The 9774-nt window shown below is 35.3% G+C and overlaps 1 protein-coding gene across 1 annotated transcript; it reads left to right on the forward strand.

Moving 5' to 3' along the window:
- Nucleotides 1–634: 634 nt before the first annotated feature.
- On the forward strand, nt 635–9314 carry LOC107583165 (neuron-specific protein family member 1-like). Its single transcript, XM_016269277.1, has 5 exons — nt 635–754; nt 3080–3210; nt 4780–4896; nt 5059–5172; nt 7840–9314. The coding sequence occupies exons 1-5, from the start codon at nt 670–672 to the stop codon at nt 8008–8010; spliced, it is 618 nt and encodes a 205-aa protein (XP_016124763.1). The 5' UTR covers nt 635–669; the 3' UTR covers nt 8011–9314.
- The last annotated feature ends 460 nt before the right edge of the window (nt 9315–9774 follow it).

The following is a 9774-nucleotide window of genomic DNA, read 5'->3' on the forward strand; positions in this document are numbered from 1 at the left end:
GAGAGAGAGAGAGAGAGAGAGAGAGAGAGAGAGAGAGAGAGAGAGAGAGAGAGAGAGAGAAAGAGAAAGCGAAAGAAAGAAAGAAAGATATGACAACCTGCCTTACCTGGGGAAAAAAATCCTGTCCTGAGAATACATTTCAACATTTTAGTTAAAAGATATCTGGATTATTAGTTGATTCTTGTCTAAATTTAAATCTGTGTAATTGTTTTATGTCTTTGTAAAACTTTGACTCACATCTAGGCCTAACACACTGTTAAAAAAAAAAGTGTGTGACAACTAGCCCCCGTTAAATAAACAGACTAAGAAAATTAAATGAACATTTTGATCATCTAGAGATGAGACATAAAATAAAATGAAATGAAATATGTATATCATACCAAATGACTCCTACTGCTAAATGTTACGTTTCGAGTCAAACGTATTTTACACAAATTGTTACATTTAATATTGTAATTTAAATTCCACACCTTAAAAACACCCTTTTATCCGTCTAAACCCCAAAGACTCTTTTGCAGCATATCTGAAAATGTTATGCCATTTCCTTCACACAACCCACTCAACACATATGCGCAAAGTAAATGTGAATGTATAAAATGGGATTTGTCAGGTTGATCAGCCAGTTATCTGCTGCGTACAGCTGACATCATACAGCAGCGACGGGAGCGGATGCGCTTCAGTCAATTACGCACACATCGCCATAATATAACAGTAGCTCTCCATCAGCATCGGCAAGACAACCGCAGGGAAAGCAGTGAGTATCTCTTTTTCATTCATTTCCGACGAAAAACTAATCGTAAGCTGTATTATCTGATGTCCGTCGTTTCGCCTCTGCCGTTTCCAAACCTCTGGGCAGCGCAGCGGCTAAGATTGGAGACTGCGGGAGGAAGCGTAGAATTTATTACGTTTATTCTATTTTCCCAATCGAAAATTCGCTTAAACCCTTTAGTGCATCAAAAGAAAACAAAAACATCCATTATTATTTGGACGTATAATGTCTCAGTAGACGCGCAGCTGTTGCGTAATGGTCCATTATGATGAGCGCGTAATGCCGTGTGATGAATTACAAATAACGCTTAAATGCGTACGTCTGTCCTGTCTGTATGTTAGATATGAATTGTGGCGTTGTTTAGGATTTGACAAGTGTTCAGTGGTGCTGTATTGGTCTGTGGTCGAAGCTTATTTGAGAGACACCGCAGACATCCTGATGTGCTGCTGTACATTGGGCATCACGGATAACCTTGATAGAGCCAGTAAGTGCTCGTGTGGAAGAGCCAATAAAACAGGCCTATTCCGTGGCCTGCAGTGTCTTTCACGTTAAGTGATTGTGCCAGAGTAGGAACATGCATTTATTTATTTGAATACAGTTTTCAATGAAAATAAAAATTGGCGTCTTTAACAATAATGAAAATAAACAGAGGTTTTTTTTTTCAGCAACCTATACTGATAGCTAAATCAAGTTTATATCTATAATTATTCATATTAATAAATCTGATAAATTATACATTTATATAAATTGCCATTACGGCTTAATGTACAATGGGAAAAACTCTATTTCAATTTCAGCACATAAAAATATTTTTTGCATGACTGGTGTCTTAATATCTCAGTCAGACGGCCTTTTCATATCCAAATCAACAGTTTTGGCTTGATTAATCTCGATATGCACCAAATTTAAATAAAAAATGCTCAAAAATATATATAACTGCTCAAAATCCGCTCAAAATCATTTAAAATGAATCACTGAAATTATGGAAATGTCTAATCAGTCAAGCTATTATTGGCCAGTGTCGACAATTACTTAATGTGGGCTGACGTGTCCATCTATCACTAGTGATTGTTGTGTTTGTGTGTTTTGTATTCTGTAGAGAGCTCTTTAATAACCTGTTAGGTTGAAGAAAGATAATGAGAGAGAGCGGTAACCTATCAGATGTTTTCCTCCGTCGGTTAATGAGTAAGACATGAGACAGTGTGTGTGTTGGTGAATTAGTATGCACAGACGCGAGTGTGTGTGTGTGTACACGCACACTGAGTCATAATGACATGGTGAGAGATTCACAGTATCTGAGTAACAGCATCACAGCGCTCCAACATCAGACCCCTCAGAGACAGACCTAATGGAGAGATATTTACTGACTAACTAGTGCTAAATGGAAAACATGAACCAACAACCGATGCAGTATTATCAGAGATGCAAAACCTCTCAGGTGACGAATGATATAGAAGGAAGACAAAATACAGTAACGTCAAATAGTTACTGCATCCTAACTCTTAATTTCCCTAATAAATAAATATTTAATTAAATATATAAATATTTTTGAGAATCTGATTATGTTTTGGGTCATATTTATGCAGAAATATAGAAAATGCTAAAGGGTTCACAAACTTTCAAGCAGCACTGTGTGTGTGTGTGTGTGTGTGTGTCTCAAATAGTTACTGCATCCTAATTCTTAATTTCCCTAATAAATAAATATTTAATTAAATATATAAATATATATATATATATTTATTTTGTATTTATTTTTTTTTGAGAATCTGATTATGTTTTGGGTCATATTTATGCAGAAATATAGAAAATGCTAAAGGGTTCACAAACTTTCAAGCAGCACTGTGTGTGTGTGTGTGTGTGTGTGTCTGAGATGAACATCAAACTAATTAATAAACAAATACATTATTACATGTACATTTTATAATATTTTGTAAAAAAAAAAATAATAATAATAATAATAAATAAGATTTATGAAATAAAATTTAAAAAATTACATTTTATGGACATCTTATGTACTTTTACATTTTTAAAACGCATTTGGCACACCTTACTGAGAAAATACATAAGATGAAAGTGCCCAAAAGGAAAGCTGGTCCAAAAACCTATCCAAGCAAGTACGTGTTTTATTCAACATAAAAACTGCTTATATGTGCTTATAGATACCAGCATCACAATAAACCACAAAAGCTTCCTGTTATAATGCGTAATTGCTGAAAAATTAGATACTTTGAGACATTGGATATTTCTGTACATTTGTCTTTATTGCCTTTTTTTTCGAATATAAGATCTAATATTTAATGTTTGCTTCAGATATGGTGAAACTAGGCAGTAACCTGGTGGACAAGATGGAGAGACAGCCGTCGGTGGAGGACGGTTTTGACAACATTCCCCTAATCACTCCACTGGAGGTCAGCCAGTTACAGCAGCCTTTCCCTGATAAGGTAATTACCATTCATGCATTAGAGAGCAGAACCCACACATAGCGCCGTATTAAAGACAGCAGCGCACCTCTGTTATTCATTACCCTGCATAGACCTTCATTAAGGGAATGAATGTCATAGGAGACCGGAGGTGGAGCGGCAGACATCCAGTACCGCTGATACCATCAAAGACACGGAGGAAACCACTCCGTTAGATCCTACCGGATAGCCTGGCATGAAAGAAAGAATTCATGTGACACCATCAAGATTCGTTGTCACTGAGTATGATACAGTTTGTCACTGAAAGACTTTGCAAACCATCTGATCTTGCAAGCGCATACACACTCATGTCAGGACTCTCACAGATGGCTTGTATCTATTCTCAGCTCTGTAGGAGGCAAGTGCAACGGGTGGAAACGCACAGCAGAGTTTGAATTCAACTTTGCAGTGACTCATCTTAAAGATGACATGATATAGTAGTAGGAGCTCGCTCTCTGTATATTTAATGTGCTGAAATAACATCCTGCGTATCCTACAATCTAGGCTCTTTAATAAACCTGCCTCTACCTACATTTTTGCTAAACGTACCTATACATACAATTCACTGCCATTTCCAACTGAAATGACCATTAGTGGCAGTAAAATGACAACTTTTATTAATTTCACACAAATTATAATTACAGGGGCAGGCTATTGATTAATAAAGACCTATTTTCACACATCTCTTTGCAAAATATGACTTCAAAACAGCATGATTTGTAAACTGGGATAATACATTTAGCCATTTATGGCACATAATCAGGTCCATATGTATGGCTTTTCTGACATGGTAAACTTGCTTGGTAGCTCACCTGGTACACTTGCAGTGCGAAGCTGAAATGTCACGGTTGCTTCAGCAAATGCTTTTTTAAATATGATAGAGTGTTATTCTTGTAGCGCCACTCGCTGGATATTTAATTTCTGAACCGCTGTGTTTTGTACAATGACAAATAAAAAAAATGTTGCCAGATTTACGATGATCTATTTCAGATAAAACTGAATGTATGTTTAGCTCCACTCACTGGACATTTCACTTTGGAAGTGTCACGAAACATGCAAAAAGCAATGTAATATTATTTTGCCAAAATGTCGCCACATGTACACCTGGGTTTGGTATTCTAATACATACAGTCTACTACTCTGATATTTAGGGAGTGAATGTAGAATGAAACCACAACAAATTGAACTCAACTACTCAAAAGAGTAAATTTGGCTTCAATCAGAGTGCACAAGACTTGGTCGGGATGTAATGTTGACTCTATTTTGGCTCATTGTTGTGTGTTAGTCAGTTCTGAGAAAGCTGGTAGACCATCTTGGACTAACAACAATACACCTTAACGTAGTCGAGACATTCTGTGGAACATAATGTCTTGTCGATCAGTTAGAAACAGGCTACAACATTTGAAAACACAGCTACTTGCTTCAACTGGTTTTCCATTAGGGTTTCTAATGCTAACTTTGAGAGCAGGGAGCCCATTCTTGTTGTTTCTGCTCATCTTGTTCTTTGTTTGGACTATTTTAATAGTTCATTCTTTCTGTGTGACTCTATAGGTGATTGTGAAAACCACAGCAGAGTATCAGCTGAAGGAGAAGAAGAGGAAGCTGTATGTGCCGAGCATCAAGAAGCTAAACATAAACCTTTATGATGAGATGTCAGAGAAGCTCAAGGTAAAAAAGACAAGGACAGATTGCCCAGCCTACTTAGAACTTGCATTTGTCTCTCTGTTAGTTAGGGATGAAAATGTGATATTAAAATGTGTAATATGAAAATGTGACTATAAATAAAAAATGGAAGGCATAAATACATGTGCGAATGTCTGTGGTTTCCAGCTGACTGGGTTGATTACTATCACCTTGGCGTTCCTGGCGTGTCTGCTGCTGTTGGTCATGTATAAAGCGCTGTGGTACGATCAGCTCGGCTGCCCTGAGGGCTTCGTTCTTCAGGTACCCAGCATATCAGAAACACACCATACTGAGAACATTAGTGGTCTACTTTACAAACAATTTTTGTTCTGAAATATAGATGACAGATCAGACTTCTTTAAACAAATGTCTTGTGGCTTTAGTGAAAACCTGCCTGTGGTTGCCAGCCGTTTGACATCTCAACATGATTTTCACCTCAAAACGTATCCTACTTTCTTTCACTGTGAAGGAAGAATCTGTGAATGGTGGTATATAGCTACCAGACGAATAATACTGAATCCTTCATACAACAGCCAGTGCATTAGTGGTTTGGATTTTGTGTACTTCTATGCCAGTAAGTGGTGACAAGTGACTGGATTTATGCATGAGTCATTGAATCATTCATTCAACCTGTTTGTTCAAAATTGCTGATTCATTCAGGAACAAAATAAGTGACTCCCTGTGTATGTGAAACAAGTAGTTTGTCAGAATTCACAGTATTCATAAAACATTTAGTGAAGAGTAACCAGATGACTTACTACTTTTGCTGGATTCTGAAGTACACATCTGATAAAAAAACGTTGGTGTCCCATAAGGCCACAGGAGAGGAGTTATGAATGACAGTGAATGAAGCGACACAACTGTCGCTGGTAGGTCACATGACAAATGGCGGACGTAGTATGTCTAAATTCATTCATACTACCCATATTCATATTATATATATATATAAAGTAATTCTCGGTCACTAAGTAGGTTTCAAACCAAATGTTGTACCTACTAGACAGTATGCAATTTTGGACACAGCTGCTGTCTTCATGAGTGTGTCACTGAATCATTATTAAAAGTTTGGGATTGGTAAGATCAAAAATACAGAAAAAAAACTGTAATATTGCAAAATATTATTACAATTTAAAATAACTTAAAAATATTATTTATTCATATGATGCAAAGCTGAATTATCAGCCATTGCTCCAGTCTTCAGTGTCACATGATCCTTTAGAAATCATTCTAATATGCTGATTTATTATCAATGTTGGAAACAGTTGTGCTGCTTATTATTTTTATTTATAAAAAATTTTTTGGAACTTGTGATTTTTTTTTAGGATTATTTGATGAATAAAAAGTTTAAAAGAGCAGCATTTATGCAAAATAGAAATCTTTTCTAAAAAATATCTTTACTATCACTTTTTCCCAATTTAACACAAGTACTTGCTAATACTTTTCAAGTTAGTCACAAATGAAAGTCAATTTCTGATAGGCAGCAAGGCAGCTTACTAGGTTTTGGAGCAGAGCGATTACGTGTTATTAACTGCATCTTTTGTTCGTGTGATATTTGTTTAAAATTAAGTTGTTTGCAAATCAGCAAAGCTTAGCTGCAGATCTTCAGTCTGCGGATATCATCTGAAGTGGTGCATTAGCTTTGGTGGAGTGTGAGAATGTCTTTAATTAGTCGTAACCATGACTAAACTGTGATTAAGGCCTGCAGGGTCTTCCACCTCACCCTCTTTGATGCAGATACCACTGCTGTAATTAGCATGCCACACTAATGTAGCTTTGCTAACTTGAAGAGCAGGAAAATTGCCTCTTGTTAAGATGGAATGAGGTTTATGGAAGCTTTGGCATGTTGACGTCTCTTGATTGACGTCTTTCAGTCACAAAACACCTTTTTGTATTTCTTTTTTGTGGGATGAGGAACTCTCACTTTAAGCATCTAAGTATCTGTTTTGCTAATTGAAAATATAATAAACTTTTCATAGTTTTCATTTCGGAGAAATAGTTTATTACTGCTTACAGCATGTAGTCAATGCTATATTGAGAGTTTGTTGGATCATTTACGAAATTAGAATTTTGGTATTTTCAGATATATAGCTACAGGTTCTGTAAGTTTGCATTTTTAAAATGTATTTTGTGTTTATAAAAGTTTCCAAATAAATATATACTAAGATTGTTCCTTTAATTAAAAATCTTCTTTCTACTTTTTGCTTTAAATTTTAAAGTGTCTATTCCATGCATAAGATTATGTATTAGATGGTAAATGTATTTGTTTTGTTTTGATGATGAGGTTGACATGCTCTATAAGGAATAACACTACCATGGTAATCTTAATTTTGTGGCAGAATATAGTATGTATATTTTGCAGGGTATGCACATTTTCTTTATGATAGAAATCCCAGATATTCTGCTGTTTGTTCATATGGGAATTGTGCACCAGAGCACATTGCATATGCATTGCACATTGATGGATGAAAATAATATTTAATATTATCTGCATTTTTTAAAAATAAATATATTTTCAATTTGATTACGCTAGCCGAAACTCGATTAAAAATGCAAATTTTTAAATTTTTGTTTCTGAGATAATTGGCTACTCATTGAATTAAACATGCAATATAATGAGACTTTAACAAACAAACAAAAAAAGTTGCATACTACTATACAAAAGACAGTCATAGAATATCATTGTCCACTACTTCAATACTGATTTCCCCAAATGTATGCATGTGTATAAACAGAAATGGCAGGACTGTTGTTTCAGGGAGAGTTATCAGCAATTTGGCTGTTCTACCAATGCTATATCAACAGGAATGCAGAGCTCTGTGACATTCACCTTTTATGTTTGATTTATTACGGAACCTGCCCGACCTTCTCCATTCTAGTTAATGTATTCCCATATAACCTTTATTTGCAAACGTCTACTTTCTAATCTAGCACAGACACTGCACCCCGTCGGCTCTGGAGATGTACTACCCTGAGCAGAACTCCAGGGGTAGCTTGTACACCGCCATGACCCACCTCAACCAGGCCAAGAAGAACATCCCAGAGCTGTCCCCTCCCTGGCTGCCAGTCATGAAGGACGAGGTGAACCACTCCGAGAAATAAGGGGCGACAAAGGGTCGCTGTGGTTTCATTTTAGAGGGTTTGTGAAGATGGAATCCACATAATGTTGATGACCAAGTCAATCGGAAGGCGTTTTTGTGTGTATTTTGTTTGAAATGGGAATTTGGTGCGAATAACTACTTAGATTAACTGTGACACACAAATGTCTTTGAAGGGAAGGTTTCTAGGTTTCTACTTTGTCGCCTTCTGCAATACAAATGCTTTCAGCCTATCTGAAATCTACTCCCGATACTCCATAACCGTTTAGAAGAAATCTAGACACTGAAGCTCATCTGTATGTATTTTAAATGTCACTATGCCATTTTTTTTGATGGCACGTCTCACTGTGGCATTGTAGGTTTAGTCGTGCTGCTTGTAATTCTGCCAAGTTTGTTAGGCATTAGTTCTCGCTTATGGTTTCATTTGGAGTCATTTATCTTAGTGTAATGAACTGTGCATTGGCTGTGAATTGTGTTCTAATGAACTGCAATGCAACTTAGAAACAAGTGCATTGGCAAGAAAAAGCATTCCAAAAACTCAGCAACGTGTCTTTGATTTAAAAGAGAAAAGTGAGTATTAAACTAGAGTTTTTGTTTCCTTTTTTGTACATTTTACTAAATGAGAAAAGCTTGTAAGGATGAAATGATTGGTGCAAAAAGTACATTTTATACACATTTGCATGCATTACTTGTTCACAAAACCCCACCATATCCTAGAATTTAAATTTAAAGTGTAAGATTTGAAAACCAAGTCATTTGAATGTAAACTGGAGTAATGGAAACTATTTTTAGGTAATAGAAAAATCATTTTTGTGTTTGTTTGTTTGTGTGCTGAAACATTTAGACACTAAGCACCAGCAGCCATTTAAATGTTTATTAATGTAGTAAATTCTTTAAAAAGTTCAAGAATGTGATAACGCCTCATGAAGGTGAGTGACCTTTGAATTGTTTTTGTGTACATTTATCACTCCTTCAACAAATGAGTCCCAGCTGAATGTATAAACTTACAAAAGCAGATTGAAACATGTTTTCCCCTTCTGTTACTGGTTTGTTCATTTATTGTGCTTTATATTTATCTATTGTGAAAAGTATTTTTTTCCCATTGCTATAAATGTAGAGATCTAATGTGTATTTATTATTTATGTATTTATCTTATTTATTTGACTGGTGCTGGAAGGATGAATTGAAGTTCTTGTAAGGTGCAGCAAGGGAAATCATAAACCCTGCAGTATTAGTCATTTCTGTGTGTGACAAACATTCATGCGTCCTCAATGGATAATAACAGAATAAAGGTTTCAGTATTCACCAGTGCGGTGTTCTGTCATTGCACATTGGTTTCTATAACTGCAGTTAAATGTACTTCTACTGCTGATCCAAAAAAAAATCCAGAGCTTTGATTCTGTACCAGTGGTGCTGTAAATTCACGGGAAGGCATGAACACATTATTTATTAATAGTAGTATTAGTGTTATTTAACAATAGTGATAATAATAATAGCAATAATAATGATTATTATAGATCATAAAGTAATTAATAAAAAGTTTCATTAAATGTCTAATAAAATAATTAATGATGAAAATGATACATAAGTTATTTAAAGACTGAATAAAAAGTTATTTAAATTGGATTATGAAATTTATCATATTAATAGCAGGAATAATAATAGCAATGATGGCGATTTATAGATCATAAGTTCATTAAAAATGATTGAATAAAACTTCAATTGGATCATATTATTATTATTATAGATCATAAGTTCATTAAATAGG

Source organism: Sinocyclocheilus grahami, unplaced genomic scaffold (genome assembly GCF_001515645.1).
Source record: "Sinocyclocheilus grahami isolate Dianchi unplaced genomic scaffold, SAMN03320097.WGS_v1.1 scaffold51.1, whole genome shotgun sequence".
Lineage (NCBI taxonomy): Eukaryota > Metazoa > Chordata > Actinopteri > Cypriniformes > Cyprinidae > Sinocyclocheilus > Sinocyclocheilus grahami.